General features: G+C 33.6%; 2 protein-coding genes across 6 annotated transcripts in view; one reads left to right on the forward strand and one right to left on the reverse strand.

The window, feature by feature from the left end:
• Positions 1-23,286, reverse strand: part of ABHD18 (abhydrolase domain containing 18) — a 37,242-nt gene extending 13,956 nt beyond the window's left edge. Inside the window, exons 1-8 of one of the 5 annotated variants that reach the window (XM_074341098.1) lie at positions 23,040-23,285; positions 15,840-15,962; positions 10,640-10,748; positions 9,903-9,987; positions 6,742-6,842; positions 2,986-3,064; positions 2,796-2,882; positions 1,094-1,119 (exon numbers count right to left, since the gene is read on the reverse strand). In XM_074341098.1, the coding sequence (XP_074197199.1) occupies positions 1,094-1,119; positions 2,796-2,882; positions 2,986-3,064; positions 6,742-6,842; positions 9,903-9,987; positions 10,640-10,731 (470 nt within the window). In that variant the 5' untranslated portion in view covers positions 10,732-10,748; positions 15,840-15,962; positions 23,040-23,285. Of the gene's footprint in view, positions 1-1,093; positions 1,120-2,795; positions 2,883-2,985; positions 3,065-6,741; positions 6,843-9,902; positions 9,988-10,639; positions 10,749-15,839; positions 15,963-23,039 lie in introns of those variants that run through there. The other 4 variants (XM_074341105.1, XM_074341100.1, XM_074341095.1 and 1 more) reach the window with 4 other exon arrangements.
• The window catches only part of MFSD8 (major facilitator superfamily domain containing 8), a 103,698-nt gene that overhangs the window by 27,933 nt on the left and 52,429 nt on the right, over positions 1-23,336 (forward strand). The gene's annotated exons all lie outside the window — the stretch shown is intronic.

A 23,336-nucleotide genomic window follows, 5' to 3' on the forward strand; every position in this document is an offset into this window, starting at 1 on the left:
GAACTTCTGATTTCTTATCCATGATATCCAATTTATTAACAAGTCTTCTTTCAACTTCTAAATTATGTCTCAAATCCATTAGAACTTCTTTCCATCTCCACTGCCAGCACCTCAAAGTTGTCTTTTTCCCCCTGTGTTATTGCAGTAGCTTCTTACTTGATTTCTCTGCTGCTGCTCTTGCCCCAGTAAGCCAGAGTAAGCCTTTCAAAACATAAATCAGATCACTTCTCTGCTTAAAATTCTCAAGAGGTTTCCCACGGCACTTACAGTAAAATTCAAAGCAAACTGGCTCTTTGTACTTTGACCCTTGCCTACCTTTCTGACCTCATCTTGTACTACTCTCCCACCAAGGGCTGACACCAGGCTTGTCATTTAGTCTTCCTTCTCTGAGAATGATTACCTCCAAGTCTTCTCCTTGGTAGCTCCTTCTCATTTTATCATGTCTTTACATCTAACACTGCTCCACCCTGCACCTACCCCCAGTATTCTTTATCCCATTTCATTTTCCTCATGGCATTGATAAGTATTTGGAATTATCTTATTGATTTTTATCTATCTCCCATACTAGACTATAAGCTCTATGAAAGCAAGAACCTCGTTTTTTGTTGCTGTCCTCCCAGTGTTTAGGGTCAAAAATCTATGGAATGAACCAAACCCACACACAATATAGATTACAGAAATGCAAAAAAACTGACTTCAAAGTTCATCATTTTAAAAGACAGGAAAGAAAGTGTACCTTCAAGTTACCTATACTACACATTGCAAAAATAAAAATAGTAGTGTTTAATTTCACAAAGTAAGTAAATGTACTTTAAAAAGGTAAACATTTTATCCTTTCTTTGGTTACACTTTGACAAATATAATATCTCTTCAATCAGCCTATTAAAATTTCTTATTTATCTTTTCATCAGATATTTAAAATGCATAAAGCTTAAAATAAAAATTCAAGATAACACGCCTACCACAGTTTTATAATAGAATTTTTCTTCCAATAACACTTGAATATTTAACTTAAAAACTGAAGACTACCAAATCTTAAGACTGCTGAAAATTCAGTATAAAGACTGGAAAAATAAAGGTAACACATACTTACATTTGGTCCTTGGGTTTCCTGCAGCCATTTAAGGATGTGGGTCAAAGAGAAAGTTTTAAAATAATTAAGTACATTCTATGTCTCAAAACACATTGACTTAGGCAAAACAGTTCAATACAAGACAATTTAATGCTGAAATAACTATTTTATAGTCATCTCAAATAGGCTGTTTAGAAGTTCTCAGGTTTTTCAACTTAATTATTTTCCTTTTTCTTTTTTAAAAAAGTTTCATTAAGATATAATCATATACAATGAAATTTACCCATTTAAAGTGTACAATTCAATGTTTTTAGTATATTTAACAGGATTGTCTAATCTTCAACTTAATTTTAAAATGAAGTTTATGGCTTTTTCCATTTATGTTTATTATAGAAAGTCTAGAAAATACAGAAAAGCACATTAAAAGAAAAACTACTTTATCTTCAGATAACCATATTAATATTTTGGCGTATTTCTTTCCAGCATTTTCCCTTTTGCACAGTTTTAAAATAGATTTTCTGTTTTTAGATTTTTTTGCATACCTATTCCATACTGTAGAGTTTTATATCCTATTTTTGCACTGTAAGTAGTTTTCATTCATTATTATAAACTTTTTAATAATAACTGTTAAAATTTACTGAATGCTTGTTATTTACCAAGCACTGTTCTAGACAATATTAACTATTTAATACTCTGAATAACCTAAGAGATTATTCCTGTTTACCAATAAAAAGTTAAGGTACTAAAAGGTTAACTAACAGATCCAAGGTCATACAAGTACTAAGTGGTAAAACAAGTAATAAAGAAATAAACATAAAACAACCAATTGTATAACATTCCAGTGTTATGAACCACGATTTACTTAACTTTCTATTATTATACATTTAAGCTATTTCTAATGTCTTACTATTATGTTACAAAAATATCTTTTCTCTTTTCTATTATTTTCTTTTTTCTTTATATTTTATCCTTAGAATAAATTTCCCATAATCAAAATCACTTTGTCAAGGAATATGAGATTTTTTAAAGCTCCTGATGCATATGGTAAAAATGCTTTCCCAGAGGACTGAACTGATTTTCAGTCATCAGTAACGAGAGTGCTCATTTCAAAATAGCCTCATGCCTGTTGTGAAATCTTTTGTAATTGTTGCTTTAACTTTACATTTCTCTTATTACCAGCAATGCTGAACATTTCTTTAAAACTGTATATCAGTTTCATTTCTTCTGGGAATAGTCTGGCGTCATCTTGAAAATTAAGTTAAGAACTGTTCTAAACCTCAACTGATACTTGAATGTAAACACATTTAAAACATGAGGGTTTCCTTAATGGCAAAAGCTTGACTTACTAATTTTAAAATCCAGCATAAGTGTCAGAAGAAATAGAAGTACAGCTTACTTCTATTATGCAATAGAAGCAAAATCCTTAAATTGATTTTAAAATTAGGCATGAAACAATTTTTCACTTCATTCTTGCTTCTTAAATATTTCCTGAACTGACTAAATTTAACTGGTTTGGAAAATCTGGTTCCTATCTACCATTCCTTTTGATTACTAAATCTGTAAGTAAGTAAGTAAGTAAGTAAGTAAGTAAGTAAGTAAGTAAGTAAGTAAGTAAGTAAATAAGTAAGTAAGTAAGTAAGTAAGTAAGTAAGTAAGTAAGTAAGTAAGTAAATAAATAGGGTGGGTGAGTGAGTGAAAAGATTTCTAGGTATCCCAAAAGGATATAATAAGGGTTTTCTAACAGCAGAGAAGCCATCCGGGCTTCTTTAATCATTGGACGAGCCATTAGTGTTCGTCGTCTCCAGTAATGCTGAGGAAAGAAAAGATGACATACTTAAAGAATATAATAACCGTATCTGTTAAGGAGAGTAGGTTAACAACTTAGGGATTAAGCTGTTAGAATAAAGTCTTACATGATCTCCTGTTCCAGCAAGATGAATGCATACAGGTCTATATTTGCTGTTCCATTCTTTAGGCACAATAAATTGGAACCTATTTAAAATAAAACACATCAGTGAAATTCTCCTTTAAAAGCTTTTAATACAAACTTTCAATTCATAACAGTTTCATAATTAAATTACTTGAGAGAAAAGATTGTTCAGAATTTTGATATCAAATTCTAACTGTGCTTGCTTCAGCAGCACATATACCAAAATCTAATTGACTCATTAAAGTAGTGTTTGCCCAAAGGCAACTAAGATATTGTAAATTTGCTCTGTGTTAGGGTATTAATATATTCAATTACAATATAAGCACATAATTTATTGTAATCATTTTTACCTTACTCAGTACCACAACTTTATAAACGCATAATGAAATGTTCTTATTTTGTAAAGATCAATGTATATGATTAAGTCTTAGAAAAACAACTCTTTAGATAGTCTGCTTTATCTCCTTGCAGGAATAATGCTTGGCTGTACAAGCTGTGATTTAAAGTCGTTCATGTTACCTTTTTTGTCTTTCAGCTTGGGGTCTATGACAAGATCTGACTTACCTATTGGCCACTATATGTCTTCTTTGAAAAAAATCTGTTCAGTTCTTCTGCCCATTTTTTAACCCATTATTTGTTTTTTCGCTATTGAGTTGTGAGTTCTTTGTATATTTTGGATATTAACCCTTTAGATTAATAATTTGTAAATATTTTCTCCCACTTCACAGGTTGCCTTTTCATTTTGTTGTTTTCCATTGCTATGTAGAAGCTTTTTAGTTTGATGTAGTCCCATTTTTTTTTTTTTAATGCTGGCCAGCACCACCTGCAGGTACACCATGTTCAACCCTGCACTTCCATAATGGGCTGTGTGTCTCCAGCGTGTGAAGGTGCCACAGAGGGTCGTTGGGCGCCCCTGGCGAGTGGGCACTGAGACATATGCACCTGCCCGCTGACACTGCAGCAGCAGCAGCTGCAGCCGCCACCAGCGCAGCACCCCTGTGAACCCGGCCTCCTCCCACCCTAGAGCCCACGACCTCTAACTGCTTGCCCCGCGCGTCTCCCCTCCGCCTGCATGGCTGCCTGGGGCCAATCCACTGTTTTATTTTTGCCTTTGTTGCATTTGCTTTCGAGTCATATCCCAAAAAATCATTGCCAAGACCTGTGTCTAGGAGTTTACTGCCTATGTTTTCTTCCAGGACTTACTTGTGGTAATATGTTAAATAAAAGTGATCAAAATGGGCACCCTTATTTTGTTCCTGATCTCAGAGAAAAGACTTTTCAGCTTTTTATTTTTGAGTATGATATTAGCTGTGGGCTTGACATATATAGTCTTTATTATGTTCAGCTATGTTTCCTCTGTACCCAGCCTGTTGAGAGTTTTTACCATGAATGGCTGTTGAATTCTGTCATGCTTTTTTGTCTATTGAGATCATCATCTTATTTTTATCCTTCATTTTTAAAATGAGGTGTATGACACTGATTGATTTGCAGATATTGGACCATCTTTGCATCCCTGGGATAAATCCCATTTGATCATGGTGTATAATCCTTTTAGTATATTGTTAAATTCAGTTTGCCAATATTTTGTTGAGGATTTTTGCATCTATATTCATCAGGAATACTGACATGTAATTTTCTTTTGGGGGAGGGTATCCTGTTTTGGTATCAGGGTTATACTGTCCTGGTAAAATAAGTTAGTAAGTGTTCCCTCCTCTTCAGTATTTTGGAAGAGTTCGAGAAAGACTGTATTAATTCTTCTTTAAATGTTTCTTTACATGTAGAATTCACCAGTGTAGCCATCTGTGGTGTTTTCTGGGGGGGGTGGATTATTGGGTTTTTATTGATTTATTTATATGGAGGCACTGGGGATTGAACCCAGGACCTCATTCACGCTAGGCACACACTTTACCACAGAGCTATACCCACCCGCCACCCAACCCCCCACCAGCCATCTGGTCCTAGACTTTTCTTTTTTGGGAAATTTTTGATTATTGATTCAATATCCTTATCAGTAGTTGGTCTGCTCAGATTTTTGGTTTCTTCTTGATTCAGTTTTGGTAGGTTGTATGTCCCTAGGAATTTATCCATTTCTTCTGGGTTGTCCAAGTGGTTGACATATAATTGTTCATAGCAGTCTCATGATCATTTGTATTTGTGTAATATCAGTTGTAATGGCTCCTCTTTCATTTCTAATTTTATTTATTTGAGTCCTCTCTGAGTTTTTCATAGTGAGTCTAGCTGAAAGTTTGTCTGTTTGTTTATCTTTGCAAAACCCAACTCCTAGTTTCATGGATCTTTTCTGTTATTTTTATAGTCTTTATTTCATTTATTTCCACTCTCTATGTTATTTCCTTCTTTCTACTAACCTGGGCTTAGTTTGTTTTTTTCTAGTTCCTTGAGGAGTAAAGTTAGGTTGTTTATTTGAGATCTTTTTTTTTTTTTAATGTAGGTGTTTATTGTTATGGATTTCTCTCTTAAACCACTTTTGCTGTATCTCGTAAGTTTTGGTATGTTGTATTTCCATTTTCATTTGTCTCAAGGTATTTTTTAAATTTATTTTTTGATTTCTTCTGTGACTCATTAGTTGTTCAGTAACATGTTGTTTAATCTCCATATATTTTTGAATTTTCCAGTCTTCTCCTTTTAATTGGTTTCTAGTTTCATACCAACGTGACCGGAAAAGATGCTTGATGTAATTTCAATCTTTGTAAATTTATTAAGGCTAGTTTTGTGACCTAACATATGATCTAGCTTGGAGAATGTTTCTTGTGCACTTGAAAAAAAAAATTCTGCTGCTGTTGGATACAATGTTCTGTAAATTTCTTTTAAGTCTGTCTGGTCTAACATGTGTCTTGATTCCAAAGTTTCCTTACTGATTTTCTGCCTGAATGATCTATTTATTGTTTAAAGTGGGGTACTGAAGTTCCCTACTATTATTATATCTCTGTCTGTTTCTCCTTTCAGATCTGTTAATATGCTTTATATATTTAGTCCTATGTTGGGTGCATAAATACAAATGTTATATGGTCTTCCTGGATTGACCCCTTTATCATTATATTATGACCTTCTTTGTCCTTTATTCCAATCTTTGTCTTAAAGTTTATTTTGAATGAAATAAGTAGAGCTACCTCTTCTTTCTTTTGGTTCCTATTTGCATGGAATATCTTTTTTTATTCCTTCACTTTCAGTCTGTGTATGTCCTTATATCTGATGTGAGTTTCTTGTAGGTAACATACATTTTGGGGCCTTGTTTTTTATCCTTCCAGCCACTCTATATCTTTTGATTGGAGAATTTAGTCCTTTACATCAAAAGTGATTATTGATAGGTATGGACCTACTATTGCAATTCTATTAACTGTTTGCTGGCTGTTTTATAATTCTTTTGTTCCTTTCTTCTGTTTGTCTCTTCCTTTGTGATTTGATGATTTTCTGCAATAGTATGCTTACATTTCTTCATCTTTATCTTTTATCTATTTATTACAGGTTTTAGCTTTGTGGTTACCATGAGGCTTATATAAAACATATTTATAATAGTCTATTTTAAGCTGATAACAACAGGTTCAAATGCATACTAAAGCTCTATATTTTTATTCTCCAAGATACCACATTTAATGGGAATTAATGCTAAATAATTATTGTAATTAATACTAAGTAATCTGAAGTAATATGGCATTGCTATTATAATTTTAAATGAACATAAATAACCTACTACTTTAACTCTCTGAATAAAAATTCTTACCTTGCAATAACAGATTCAATTGGCATGATACCAGGCACATAGTGGGCCATGGGGGAAACAAAGTGTCCATCTAGGATCCTACAGTCTGACTGCTCTTCTATCTAAAACAAAAGCAAACCCAAGATGTATACACCAGGGCTAAGATATCTTAATCTATAACAGATGTTTTCCTATATATAAAAAAAGTTCTATTCGATTAAAACTTTTTTTTCAGTGCCTACTATGTACCCTTTTGCCCCATTCTGCTTTCCAAAGACATGTCTCCTATGTACTCACATTTATTTTCCTTCTATATCCTTTACTACAGTCTAGCTGGGAAAATAAAGTATAAATAAACCTCACTTGTATAATGACATGCAATAACAAAGTAAAATACTAGTTACAAGAATTCAACAATATACAAAAAAATACAAAAACAATTTACCAACAAATTGTAAAAATAATTTACCACAATCAAATAAGGGTTGACATCATATATGTTAGAATGGCTCATTTTCAGGTAATCTACTGATGTAATGAGTCATGTCATTACATATGAGTAATGAGTAATGAGTCACATATTAAAAAGGAGAAATGTGATATTTACATATATAGCAAAGACATTTACTAATATTCAACACCTAAACTTTTTTCACCTCAAATAGTTTTTTTTAAATAAAAAAATCTTTACCAGACCAAAATTAAATTAGCAGGAAAACACCACATATTTTCATTAAAACCTAAAACAAAAAAATTGTATCTTTGGAAGCTAAGTATCTCCAGCTTTTAAAAAACACAAATTCTAACCAGTTGTGTCAACGTCATTTATTAAATACTCCATATTTTTTGGCAAATGACTTAAAACCCAAATATACATTCTTCCCAAAATAATTTTAGGATTATTTTATGGACCTTAAGTCTAAGTTGAGTATTTAGTTGGAATTGCATTGCATTGTTTTGAAAATGGTAAGGAGACTTAAGATGTATATGATATGAAATTTTTAATCCAAGAAGTCTTTACATTTTACTCATCTTTGTGCCTCCTATAGTTTCAAAGTTTTCTTTTTATGTATTTTAGAAGAATTAATTATTTGGCAAAGGAAGTAGCACAAACTAATGTGAAAAGGAATATTAATTCAACAGTGTTGGGATAAATGGCAAATTTGTAAAAAAAAAAAAAGTTTTTAGAGCCATATATAATATAGAAACAAAAATTAAGCTTCAACTCAACACTAAAAATGGGCAAGGATTTCATAGATATTTCTGAAAAGAAGACATACAAATGGCCAATAAGCACATGAAAAGATGCTCAACATCATAGTCATTAGGGAAAGGCATATCAAAGTCACAGTAAAATACACTTCACACCCACTAGGATGGCAAGGACAAGTACAAATATTAATAAGAATGTGGATAAACTGAAAGCATTATGCACTGCTTGTGGGAAAGTAAAATGGTGTACTTTGGGAAAGTTGCCAAAAAGCTAAACAGAGTGACCCTGTGACTGAGTAATTCCACTCCTAGATACATAGCCAAGAGAACTGAAAACATACATCCACAAAAACACTGGTACATTAATATGCACAGCATTATTATTCATAATAGTTAAAAAGCAGAAACAACTCAAATGCCCATCAAATGATAAATGGATAAACAAAATGTTGTATATCCATACAATGGAATATTATTTAGCCATAAAAAGGAAGGAAGTACTGGTACATCCTAAAACATGGATGAATCTTGAAAATTTGCTAAGTGAAATAAGCCAAACACAAAAGGCCACATGCTGAATGATTCCATTTATATGAAATGTCTAGAACGGGTAAATCCAAAGAGATAGCAGATTAGTGACTGCCAACAGGTGGGAGGCTGAGGAAGTGGGGGTGAGCTAAAGGGTACAGGGTTTCTTTTGGGGTGCAGTAAAAGTATCCTGGAATTAGGCAGTGATAGTTGCACATGTTGGGAATGTAATAATAAAAAACAACAACACTGAATTGTATACTTTAAAAAGGTGATTTTTTAATGTATGTGAAATATATCTCAATCTCTAAAAACAGAGAGAAGAGACAGACAGATAAGGCTAGGAGAGGAAAGAGGAGAGGAAGAATATATATAAGAAAGCATTCTAAAGTCCCAACAGTAATTCCTTCTTGGTAGGAAAATGAAATTAGGGGGTGGAAAGTGGCAGATTAGAGTTTTGATCTTTACTTGGTGTGCTTTACATTTGTTTATTTTAAGCCTATGATTTTTTAATAGAAAAAAAGAAACAGAGGAAATGGAAATATTTAGCAAAATTTGAGGGAGTAATGTCCTAAATCCAGAAGATACAGAGGGAGCAGCCATATGGTATAGAGAAGGTATTTCCAAATTATAAAATTTTGTTCTTAGCAGTGAAAAGTCTTGAAGAACACAGTCTTCTAAAGATATCCAATATATAAAAGACGTGAAAGTAGAGTTATTTTGGCTGAAGGCAGTGGGATGTGAAGCCCAACAATTTGCAACCCCCCTCAATAATACTTTAAGCATCCAATTACATAAACCTAGAAATATTTTACAGAAAAACATATGCTTGCTTAAAAACTATTTCAAATATATTTTCTCATATTCTCTAATTTTATAGCATTTTCTTTCTATCCTTCTCTCAGCAATTAACTATATCCCGTAACATATCTCTGGTATTATTTAACAGTTGTTTTGATAATAGCTTCTCCTGTGCTGATTCTCCAACTAGAGTGCTTCCCTGTATTAATTTTTTTTTAAGGAGGAAAATAGTAAAGGAGTTTATTAGGGGTAACCTGCCATTGACAACAGTGGGCCATACAGATGAGAGGTGCCTATGTGAGCCCTTCCCTGTGTTACTTATAATTCTTCTGAAACACTGAATAATTTACTTTAACCCTCCTGAGCCTAAAAATAAAAGATGAGGCTCAAAAAGATCCAGCCCTAAATATTTTCTTATATCTAGGTAAGTATTAAATATATGCTCCCAAATATAAATGTATATATAGTTAATATAAGCATTCAGTTAGGATACATAGCATTTAAAAAATATTAAATGAAAAATCTATATTGTACTTATGTTTTAGAGTTCATTGTTATCTTACTATACCATTCAACCTACTCTTGTCACATAGTTATATTAAACCTGAATTTCTATAATCGCATTTCTTTCATTTGAATACCTTATCGATGTATACTGGATAATCACTGGAAACCAGATTCTGACATCTTTCTCGATTTCCAATCATCTTTCTGAATTCAAAGAGTCTATTATAGTAAGGGGGGAAAAAGGAAAAAATTCAGTATTTATTCCCATTATATTAAGACTGATGAAAAGTAATTAAGAATTAGCAACTCCAGTACATAAACTATATTAAAATTTAATTTTAACATTAAAGAAAAAGATTAGGCTGTTGGGTATTTTTTTCAAGCTTGACATTTTGTCTCAGACAAAAAGTGAGAAATATCATTGTTCAGAAAATAATTACGTACTTAAGACTCAAAATTAAAGAAACAAATACTGAAAATTGATTTTCATAAGTCCAGATATTTCCATGAACTACATTATATCCCAGTTTTATAGTCATTATAAATTAAATTACCCAAGAAAGCTCAGTCCCTGGAAATTCTAATCAACTTAAAACTTACCAAAGTTAAAAATTTAGTTTGTATTTCTGAGAGCTCTTTATTTTAAAATCTGAATTACTTTAAAACTAGTTCAATTTATGCTTATACAGGTTAAAACTTAAGAAAAATAATTAGATAATAGAGAAAAGGAAATAATTTCTTTTTTATATAGCAGTTTAACACTTAATTCACCACTTTATATTTGTGGTAAAGGACTTTATAACTGATATGAAATTTTAAATGTTTACTAAAACAACAAATTCAGAACAAGCCTTCAGAAAAAAGTGCTTACCTTTTGAGATCCTCTGGCCTTCCCCATCCTCTGATAAAAAGTTTGGTGAGAAGAAGTCTCCGGTATAGAATATCTAACTTGCTCACACCCATCAGTAGCAAACAAACATCTATAAAAGATAATTTTAAATGACTTTAATAATTTTTATTTCAGTCAACAGGTCAGTTTTCTAACCATCTCTTTATATATCAGGAAAAAAATTAAAGATTGATCTACTCTCTTAGCAACTTTCAAATATACAAAACAGTACTGTTAACTATAGTTACCATGCTGTACATTATTAACTAAACTTATTGTGGTACTCATATCACAATAGATACATGTATCAAATCATTATGTTGTACACTTTTAAGTAATACAGTGTTGTATATCAATTATACAATTCCTCAATATGATTGGGAAAAAATTAAAGAATGAGATTCTGCTAGAACCTTGAATTTATTCTCTTGGAAATAAGATACAGATAGAGAAAAAAAAAACAAAAAACTGGGATGAAAGTAGAGAAGATGAAGTAGAGCCCTGAGCTTCAGTAAACTGAATCCTCTGCGACAAGATCTTCCCATCCTCAGCACAGTGACTGTAGTGAATACTCAAAATGTGCTGAACAAGAGGAGTAGCTAATTTTTATGTAGTACTATTTTATCTGCCAGGCACCATTAAAAACCACGTGCGCACACACATGCACACACATACTCTCTCTCTCTCTCACACATTCTTGTTTAAGCCTCCCAACAATTTTATGAAGGAAGATGTATTACCCCAAGACAAAGAAACTGTGACACAGAGCGTATAGGTGATTTACTTAAGGTCACACAGCAAGTGGGAAGCACAGCTAAGATGAATTCCAAGGACAGGAACAGACAAATTATGTAGAGGAAAGGCAAGAGAAAATGATCATATATTCTCTTCTTTATTTTCTAATTCAAAAATTCTCACTGTAACATTTTAAAATTCAAACAATACAGAAGTATATACAGTAAAATAGGGGAAAATAATCTTCCCATTATCTCTAATTCTACTTTTCAGAGATATTTAGTGCTAACAGTTTGTATACTGTTCTTTCTGACCTTTCTCTTGTTGATGTTATTTCTTTACCTGTAAACATTTTACAAATTTTTACTTGAGTTATGTAACACCTTTTTGGCAAAATTCAAACAATACAAAAATATACAGAGTAAAACTGAGCAGTCTCTCTTCACTTCTGCTAAGCTTCCCCTCTTCCCAAAAGGTAACTGCTCTTAATGCTGTACACCTGTGAGCACTTGTTCTATCCATTTATACACATACACAGATTTTAGGATTTTTGGTGTGTTTTTTTAAACACAGAAGAGACCAACTATATATTAGTATTTTTTGAGGGTTCTTCCTCACTCTGCCTAGTTAAAATACCCACAAAGCTCTTTCAATTTCAGGATGTATAGGCCTGCCTCATTTTTTTCTATTAATAAGTGAGCTTAGCCCATTTATATTTTTATTATTATGATAATGGTTTGGTTTTAGTTCTTTTTTTGTTTTATTGAGTCTTTAGTTTTTTTTTACCATTCACATTAAATCACTTTACATTTGAGTGTATGTAAATTTGAAAGAGATTTTATTTGTATATATATATATATATATATATATATTTAGTGGGGAGGTAATTAGGTTTATTTATTTATTTCTTAGTGAAGGTACTGGGGATTGAACACAAGGATGTGTGCTAAGCACTCTACCACTGTGCTGTACCCTTCCCCTTGAGAGAGAGAAATATTTAAGATGCAATATACCATAGTGGTTAAAAGCACATTCTCTAGAGGCAAACTCCCTGAGTTCCTTTACTGTGTGATTTTGAGCAAGTCACTTATCCTTTCTGTAACTCATCCATAAAATGAGGATGATGACAGGACTTAACTCGGATTGGTATGAGAAATAAATGTTACTATACGTGAAGCACTTAAACAGCACTTAGCAAATTTAAGTGCTATACTTACTAATATTACTGATTATCTTTATAATTCTATTTAATACTCAAACCTGTATTTCCATATTTTATATAGTATTTATTAAGTCCTGCTGATAAATAATGAAAGATATATTTGCTCCCTTCACCCCACCACCCAATTTTAGTTCATATTTTTTCTTACTGCTTATCTTTATACCTTTAAATATACTAATATCTCTAGTCTTTAAATGATATCTCTATCACAGACTGTGATGGCTGAGGAAATCACTACTTTCTACCTTCTCTTTCTTTTCTGCTTCTAACTCTTATAAATTATATCAATTCTACATTTTCAGAGTTTATATTCATATTCTTAGTCTTAGAGATAGTTGTATTCAATGATCATTACCAGTCCTTTTGTAGTAATTAACAAAATAGAAAATAAAAAACAATGAGAACCCAAATAATTCTTTAAGAACACTAATAGATATTTCAGATGGGTTTATGGTTAGAATGTAAGAATAGTTTAGAATAACTTACTACATTAACTAAACAAGAAAGAAAGACATATCTTAGAGATACAAAGAAAACAAGCAAACAAAAACTCCTAGCATCTGATACAATTCAGCATCCAGACATAAGTATAAAGTAAAAAAATCTAGGAATGTAGGAAAGCATGATTAATTTGATATGATATAAAACAAAAATCTACTGTATAATATTTAATGATGAAATTTTAGAAGCATTCCCTTAAAAGTGAGGGATAAGAATTCCCACTATTATCACTTTCTTTCTAAAACAGAACAAGATATCTAAAGCTGAAAAAAAAATAATGAAAAGGTTTAAAGATTAGAAAAGGGGGAGAAAGCCTGCCATTGCACACAAAGAGTATGACTATTACAGAGAAAACACAAGTGAGTCAACAAAGTATTAAAACGTATTGTTATTACTAAGTTCAGTAATAGATGTCAGGGCAATTGGTTATCCATGTGGGAAAAAATTAAATCTCAATGCCTCATACTAAGTACACACAAAAAATATCCACGTGGATTGGATCAGAGAGCTAAGCATAAAAAGTGAAACTGTAAACTTTCAGACGAATACACGAGAGACCATAGTCAGTGAAAATACAGCAAATATTTCAAGACCTTAAAGAAACTGGTTGATTCAACACACATTCATTAAAAATGAGCTCCATCAAGAAATGAAAAGACAAGCCAGACTATGAGAAAATATTTGCAAAACATCTATCTGATAAAGGACTTGTATCCAAAATACATAAAGAACTCTCAAAACTCAACAAAAGAAAAGAAACAAGCCAATTGAAAAATGGACAAAAGAGCAGAGAGGACTTTAAGGTAGGAAAACTATTCTGTATAATACTTTAATGGTAAATATATGATATTATATATTCGTCAAAACCCACAGAACTGTATAACACAAAGAGTGTATGCTAAGGTAAACTATGGACTTTATTTAGTAAATATCAATATTGAGTTCATCAAGTGTAACAAATATACCACACTAATGCAAGAAGGTAACAGGGAAACTGTGAAGGGTAGAAGGGATATATGGGAACTCTGTGTACTATCTTGTTGAAATTTTCTATAAACCTAAAACTGTTATACATAATAAAGTCTATTAATTTAAATTAAAAAGTCCACAAGATGATTTCTCATAAGGTTTTTAAGAGTAGTTCTACAGTACCTTTAAATATGAAGAAATTCTATTAGGATTACACACAGAGCTTCTGTCAGCATTACTGTATCAAGATATTACTGTAGAAGTGTTAATATATCAATGTGTTGAATGAATCAATCTATCAAATATCAATCAATCATTTAGAATTTCTGTAGACTTTATTATAGTTTATAGGAGTAAAATAAATTCCAGTTTAAAAAAAGAAAAGCAAAAATCATTTTGAAAAGTCCTTATGGACTTATTTATTTGCCACTTCCTCTGAAAAAAATATTTTTAAAACTTTCCTAAAACATTCTAAAATTTTTCAATATTCAGTTGGAAAGTTAATCCAGAATTGAATGATGTAAGCTTCCAAGTAGCTTATACTTACAAATGATAAAATATATTTTTTGGCTTACTTTAACCACTTTACAAAAGTATAGTCAATTTTTTTATTATAAATATAGTCAAAATTTAAGGTTCACAAAGGAGAAATGTAGATAATTTTTAAAAATTTGATTTCCATGATCTTCCTACTCAATTCATTTGCACTGCTAATCAGAGAGGGGACTCATTAATTCTTATGCCAATGGTTTAAGCCTTTATGTGTTATTACTTAAACCTATCAACCTTTGTTTTCAGCTTAATCTTATGGGGGAAAAAAACTAAGAATCCCTTTACCTTAATGCACCAAGCTCTTAAATGACTCTCTCTGACTGAACAATTTTTAAAGACTTGCTATGAAATTATATACTATTCTCAAGCTCTCCTCAATTACACATTTCCACATATTTTACAGCTATGTGGTATTCTAATGTTAACACACAGTTTGCTGAACAACCTTTTGCTGTTGCCTAGTAAAGTCAAAGTCCAAGCATGATAAGAATTTAATCATAGGTATGTCATAAATGTCACAATAATGTTAAAAATTCAAAGACACAACTATAAAACACTATATTTATTATAATTATAAATTATCGAAATCCTATAACATGGCATAAATAAAATGCAGGTATTGATTTTAAAAGAATTCATTATGTCACTGGGTAGACTTAAAGTTAGTGTTCTATCTAAAATAAACACTAGTTATTTAATTAATCATGTTCTGTCTACCGTACGCCTTTTTTTTTTTTTTTAGAAGATGAACTTACGGTTATTAAAGGGGAAAGAGAGGGGCTAGCAATAATTAGGAGTCTGGGATTAACAGATACACACTACTATACATAAAATAAGTAAAACAACAAGGAACTACTATATTGCACAGGGAACTATATTCAATATCTTATAATAATCTATAATAGAAAAGAATCTGAAAAAGAATAGCTATATATGTATAACTAAATCACTTTGCCGTACATCTGAAACTAACACGACATTGTAGATCAACTGTACTCCAACTTTTAAAAAAATTGTCAATGTTTTGATTTCTCAGCATTATTTAATCTTTAATAACCCTAAAAAAGTCAGTACAGAGTGAAGCTTTCAGGATAAATGATAAAAAGCATTTCTTTTTTAATCATTGCTCAATCAATACCATATTATGGCCTCACTAAAGATTTTTTTATTAAGTTTTTATTTTTATGATTTTATTTCATTTACCTAACAGGATTGGCACAGACTCTTCTCATGGGGAAAGATGTGTTCACTCCCAACAAGGGATGGATTTTTCCAGGAAGGCTGCACTTCTTAAATGTGGTTTGGTTTTCCAGTATGGTTTAGGTTCTGTGATATAAGAGAGGAAGACTCAAACTGCATCCATTGCAATCTCTTACTTTTTGTCCTCAGACTCCAAAAACCTTATTCTCACTTAGAAACATTGGACTAAATCCTTATTTTGCACCTTCCATTTGTAAATAATGTGAATATCTTTTCACTCAAAACCTTTGTTCTTTATATTTTCATTAATGATTTATATCAGCAGAAAACTTTAAAAGCTACTTGTATCACCCATTAATTTTTCTAAGAAAAGCTATTTCTATACTCTGATGGTAAAACTGAAGAAATTACTAGATAATCCATGCTAATTTTGACCATCTTCCTTAGAAGAATACTGTTTAACCAGACCATTGCCTGTGTCTAAATGCCACTGTGCATTTTAACATATGTATCCTCGGACATCTGACTCCTTCTTTCAGGCCTTTTGGATTAACTGTCTGCCTTCTCAAAATTTAGAATTTGGTAGCTAGAAAGTGGAAGCAACCCCAGTGTCTATCAATGGACTAATGAATAAGCAAAATATCATGTGTGTGTGCGCGCGCACACACACACACACACACGCACAACAATGGAATATTATTCAGCCTTAAAAAGGAATGAAATTCTTTTTTCTTTCTTTTTATTTTGTTGGGGGGAGGTAATTAGGGTTATTTATTTATTTATTTTTAGAGGCGGTACTGGGGATTGAACCCAGGACCTCATGAATGCTAAGCATGTGCTCTACCACTTGAATGGAATGAAATTCTAACAAATGCCACAAGGTGGATGAACCTTGAGGACATCAGGCTAAGTGAAACAAGCCAGTTACAAAAAGACAAATATTATATGATTCTACTTATATGAGGTACCTAGAGACAGTATTGTATGATTCAGCCTTATATGAGGCAGCCAGATTCATAAACAGAAAGCAGAATGGTGGTTACCAGAGGCTGAGGGGCAGGACAGGGGAAGAGGAAATGGAGGAGGGTGTAATTGTTTAATGAGTATACAGTTTCAGTTTTTCAATTGAAAAGAGTTCTACAGATGGATGGTGGGGACAGTTGCACAACAGTATGATCTAATACCACTGAACTGTACACTTAAAAATGGTTAAGATGGTACATTTTATGTGACGTGTATTTTACAACAAAAAATATGAAAAAAATTTAGAAATTGGAGTTAATTTGGTAGTCTCTCTACATAATTTTCCAGAGGAAGTAAATTGTTACTTTCTTTCCCTCTTGACAGCTTTCTCAGTAAGCAGTAGTTCATTATTCTATAAATCCTAGAACAGAACTCAAGGCTATCTTCAAAAAAACACCACTGCATAATTTAAGTCATTTAAGTCATCATTATTTTGATGTTTGTCAGCCGGAGGCCAGCCTCAGCTCCTAGGGGCTGTTCACATTTCCCTACCACATGGCTCTCTTCACAGGACGTTCACAACATAACAGCTTACTTCTTCATGGCCAACAGGAGTGTGAGAATGAGTGTGCTAGCAAGATAAAGTCTAACATAACAATGTAACCATGGGAGTGTTATCCTATCAACTTGGCCATATCATATAATATAATCATGGGAGTGATATCCGATCACCTTTGCCATACTCTGTTGGTTAGAAGGCAGATCACAGGTCCTGCCCACACTCAAAGGGAGGGGATTACACAAAGGAGTAAACATCAGAAGATGGGATCAAAAGGGCCACCTTAGAGACTCTCTGCCATCTTGGGAGAAACCAACTGTGAATTTCAATCAGCCTTTGAGCAGAATGTCTGGGCTGATACCTGCAGGGCTTTCAGTGTCATAGGTGACAATACCTTCTTCCAATTTTCCTACCAATAGGAAAATAAACAACAAATTCCACAGACCTGAATAAACATTTGTTTATAAGCATGTGAGTTCGTGAAAATTTGTCTGAATTTTCTAAATCATGTTTATATATTTCCATTCACTCAAAAACACTTGCCCAGAAAAGCAAACCAAAAAACCCCCAAAACAAAATAGTTTTGTTAAAAACCCTTGCATTTTAGTACTTTGTTTTTTATTCATTAAGCAAATGGTAAAAGGCAAACTGGCTTCTGAAATGCTGTCCTCATTATACACACTTTCTAATTTAGTGCAATTATTAAAATCAAGTAAGTATATGTAGTATATATTTAAACTGCTTGACCAGTTTTTTTTTTTTTTTTTTTTGAAGGGTAAACGTCAGTGTGGTATAATAAAGAATGTATCTGGTCTTTGACCCCCTTTCCTGGTGTGGAGTTCCTAAAACTCTTGGAAATTTCCTGAGTGATAGAAATATCTTTATGCCAAAGAGGTGACTCATGGTGGGGCTCTAGATAATTTCAGGATAATTTCCGTCTGGTCACCAGAAAGACCAACCCTTTGATTAGAGGGGTGACTTTGGTCCAGCCTGACCTCCAGGAGGGGAAAGGAGCTGGAGATTGAGTCGAATCACATGGCAATGACCCAATCAATCATGGACACTAAGGCATGGTTGAGCCTCTTTGTTGATGAACATGATGTGTTGGAGGGTGATGCACACTGACTCCAGGGTAAAAGGGAATGGAAGCTTCACATTTCCTCTTATAACTTGCCTCATTCATCTCTTCATTTGGCTGTTGCTAAGTTGTATCCTTTATAATAAAGTTAGAAGAAGTATAGCAAGTGGTTTCTTTAGTTCTTTGAGTTGTTTAGCAAATTATTAATCCAAGGGGTCACAGAAATTCCCACATCTGTAGCCAAGTCAGTCAGAAGTGTGGCATGCATTGGAAGCAATGGCATCTGGAGGATTGAGCCCTTAACTGGTGGGCATCTGCACTAACTCCTGTGGTGTTAATCTGCTGGTGATTAATGTCAGAGCTGAATTGAGTATACCCAGTTGGGGTGGAAATGGCACAGTTTATTCTTTACCAAATTACCAATATCCTCAATTAGTGTTCCATATTCCAAATAAGAGATGAACTCTATATATTTAGATATGCAACTCTATTCAGGGGCATTCTATAGCATAAGGAAAAGACAATTCTGAGTGATGAATGATAATTTTAACTATTTTACTCCTTGGGTCTTTCTGGAATTGTTCAAAAGATAGCACTGATACACTGTTGTATACCTTTATTAAACTGCAGCAGAACAATGGCATGTCATTATAACACAGGACTTCATTATCTTTTGCAAGTATTACAGACCACTTATTTTCTCTACAGTGGTAGGAAAAGAAAGGGTCCAATATTTTCCTTTATAACATCCCTGGCATCAACAGCAATATGCAGAATCCAGGTTAGTGTAAAAAAGAAAAAAATTCCAACACTCACATTTACAAAAAGAAGAAAAGTACTAAAAACTGTTCATGAGAAAACTCATTTTTCTACACAATATTCTTCTAGGTTTATAATAGATAAAAACAAGGTAAGACGAACATGGAAAAGTAGAAAGTTGCCAGAGAAGCAAGAAAGGACCTGAGAAAAATGAACTCTTCAAGTATTTTGTAAAGTAGTATGTTAGGTGCCTAAATTGTTTAGTCATTTTTAATTTTCAACCCTATACTAGAAAAGCTTCCAAACCACTTTAATTCCATGTAATATAGGCCATAAGAGTCAGCATTCCAAGTCTAGAGTCAGCATTTTCCTTGCTACATTTACCTGACAGTAAACAACTGACCAATGAGGAACAGAAAGCAAATCAAACACACACATAGCTTATGATAACTCTGGTTCTAGAGTTTGGCATTACACAGATTTGCTTAAATCCCATTTTAGTCCCAAGAACAATATAAAAGACCAGTTTTCTGGGACGCTGCAAACATGTCAGTCTTTCTAGGCAGAGTTAACTGCTATCCAGAGTTACCATGAACAGATCATAATCCAAGTCCAGCATATAGATAACTCCAATTTACAGGAGGCACCATCTGGAGCCACATCAGGTACTTTTTAAAGCCTCCACACTAAGCTGGACTGACACCAGTTAGCTTCTGCAGAAAAAGGACCCACTTTGAAAGTGTGTATCAAGCCAAACTGACACAATTGTCATCTACTCTTTTATACTGCCAAAGCAAAAAATGAAAAGCAAAGTGAAACAAAAATAGAAATTCTAGTTCAGTGCCAAGAATTAAGTCTTTTTAAGAAACGAACTCTATTGTTAAAAGTCATGCTCAGTATCTATTATGCCATCTAGTACTTTTATCTCCTAACACTCTGGTACTTAAGCATTTAAATAATGCAACCCTAATTTTTTCTAGACTGCTTTCCTCATATCTCAAAGGCATAAAAGAAATTTAAAAAAAATACCACCATGAACAAGAACTTTACAAAAATGCAGATCTAATTTTTATCTTATAACTTCACTTTTAAGTCACTTATTTTCAAGGCAAGTTTAAGTATCAAGTTATACTAGAGCTTAGATACCCCAGATATTCACTATGAAAATCGACTACCCTACCTTGACAAATTTAATTCCTTTTAATCTTACACTGGAGAAGAGTAGGAAAACTGGAACTTTATTTGTTTAGAGGGGTATCTATTCTAGCAGTCTATCTGCTATCTATTCTAAGCAGTCATCTAAGGAAATCCAACAGGTGGACTGTCTTGTATGCTTATGTGAAACATTTAGCAAATAACTGAATCTCAAATTTAGTTCTTCTTTTCCATGTGCTTTAAAAAATAAGTGTTTAAAACTTTTTTTTATGTTTACTTTGAGTATTCTGTGTGTCTATGTTCCTAAGAAATTTGTTCTTTTCTTGCTTTTTTTTTTAATTGGTACAACACACAGAGCTTAGATTTCACCAGTTGTACATGTACTCAGTCCATGTACTTTTGCCATCTAAAGTCATCACTTGGAGGCAGCAATGGAAAATAGCAGTGTCAGAAGACCTAGGTTCCTCTACTAGCAGTGTGACCTTGAGTAAGCCATCTTAACCTATAAAAGGGGAATAATAGCTGGCTGAATATATAATAGGAAATTACTTCATTTATATAAAAATTGATTATCTGTTTTGAAATATTTTGAGAGATATGAGAAAAGATTCTTTTTGACATTCTTTTCATAGGAAGGCTGTAGGTGGAAAGCACAGGCTTTATAGTCAGGAGTCCTGTTTCTTAGATTCTAGCTCTGTTGCTTATTAGCTGTATGACCATGGGCAAATTACTTAATCTCCATACTTCCAATTTCCTTTTATGCCTGAGACAATCCCACCTCAGAGGATTATTATAGGGATGAAATGAGTTAATTCAAAAAGTATTCATTCAACCATTCTGCTTGGTGCAATACTGGTTAAAAGCTCCTTTGTTGAATATATATATATGCCATACACTGTGCTAGACTCCAGAGATTAAAAAAGAAGCCAGAACTCCTGGGCATATATCCAGAATGAACCCTAATTCAAAAAGACACCTGCACCCCAATGTTCATAGCAGCACTATTTACAATAGCCAACACATGGAAACAACCTAAATGTCCATCGACAGATGACTGGATAAAGAAGTTGTGGTATATTTATACAGTGGAATACTATTTGGCCATAAAAACGATAACATAATGCCATTTGCAGCAACATGGATGTCCCTGGAGAATGTTATTCTAAGTGAAGTAAGCCAGAAAAAGAAAAATACCATATGATATCACTCATATGTGGAATCTAAAAAAAAAAAAAAAAAAGAAGACAAATGATTTTAAATATAAAACATAAACAGACTCATGGATATTGAATACAAACTTGTGGTTACCAGGGGAGAGGGGGTGGGGAGGGATAGACTGGGAATTTGAGATTTGTAGATACTGACAGGTATATAAAGAATAGATAAACAAGTTTATACTGCAGAGCATGGGGAAATATATTCAAGCTCACAGTGAAAAAGAATATGAAAATGAATATATGTATATTCATGTATGACTGAAAAATTGTATTGTACACCAGAAATTGACACACATTATAAACTGACTATAACTCAATAAAAACTTTTCTAAACCAAAAAATAATTCAAAAGTTAAAAAAATTAAAAAGAAGCCAGAGATACAGTATAGCAACATTATGGAAAAAAAATACTAATTTTACCCATGTACCTTCTTGGAACCAATCATAAGAATCTGATATGTTTTTGTGAGTTGTTATAAACAGATTTGCAAGACTAAATCCAGGTACATAACGTCAGGTCTAGATTCAGAAGATAATTCTGAACTAACAGAAAACACATTTCAAGTTTAGCTGTTCACCAGTGGTATGTGTCTGATAAGATATACACAAGGTCACAAACAAGACAAAGATCAAAAGTGACGGCATATACCATACAACATATAACTAGTACAGGGCCTGGCATAGTATAAGTGCTCATAAATATTGGTGGGAAACAACTGAATTTGGGTCCCCACTCTACCACTTTCACACTGAATGACTCTGGGTAAGTTATTAACTTTTCTGAGCCTTAGTTCTCTGTAAAATAGAAATGGGTCTGTTTTACCTATCTTATAGGACAGCTGTGATCAAATGAAATCACATAAGAATGTATCTAGTGCTAATAAAACAGTGATTGTGACACACTTGACTACTGCTACCAATTAGCTTACAAGCCTGCTTGTAGGCGTAAGATGTTTATATTTAAGTACCAGGAAAGTAACAGTACCAAGATCTACTGAAAACAAACAAAAATAACCCATAACATATTTTCTAAAAATGTTATTTTCCTTGTGATGAAAGGAGTCATCGTCAATCTAGTGTTGCTGTGCCTTTTCTAACCCTCAGGTTACAGGAGTAGGCTCCACTGAGTGTCATCCTGCAAGGCTGAAGCCCCCAGCCCGCGCAGGCGGCAGTGGGGCTCGAGTCTGAAGATCAGTAGGTTAGAAAGGGCTGGACCCCATCTTCAGTCCAGGTCCTAACAAGGCACTATGGGTAAGGTGCCTTTGTAACGACACTGCGTAGCAACCTCTACCTTCCACAGTGGGCAGGGACAGCACACCAGCCCACCAGCCCACCTCAACCGGGCCACCAGAAAGACCCCCGCCTCGCCCCAGGCTCCAGACCCCCGCGCCTCCCGCTCTCAGTCCCTGCCTTCTGGCACGTAGGCAGCGCAGCAAGAGGCTTGGGAAGTGCGGCCTGGACCGGCTACTTACTCACTGGCCGCCCGGCGGACTCCTGCTGTCCAGCTGCCCGAGACTTCCAGCGCCGCCGCAATCTAGGCACCCGGGACTTGCCTTCCGTCTGAGCCCCAAAAGCAGCGACAGCGGCCTCTCCAGGAACTGAGGAATGAGCGGTAGCTGACAGGAAAGCGTAGAGAGGCGGCCGAGCCCTGGGCCGGGAGGTTGTTTGGACACGCCCCCGAACTCTCTCTGACTCTTCCCAACGTTTCTGCAGGCCGAGAGGCGCGGATCCAGGGAGGAGGATAAGGACTTAAGGCCCCGCCCTTAACT

The sequence above is a fragment of the Camelus bactrianus genome, chromosome 2 (assembly GCF_048773025.1).
Source record: "Camelus bactrianus isolate YW-2024 breed Bactrian camel chromosome 2, ASM4877302v1, whole genome shotgun sequence".
Classification (NCBI taxonomy): Eukaryota; Metazoa; Chordata; class Mammalia; order Artiodactyla; family Camelidae; genus Camelus; species Camelus bactrianus.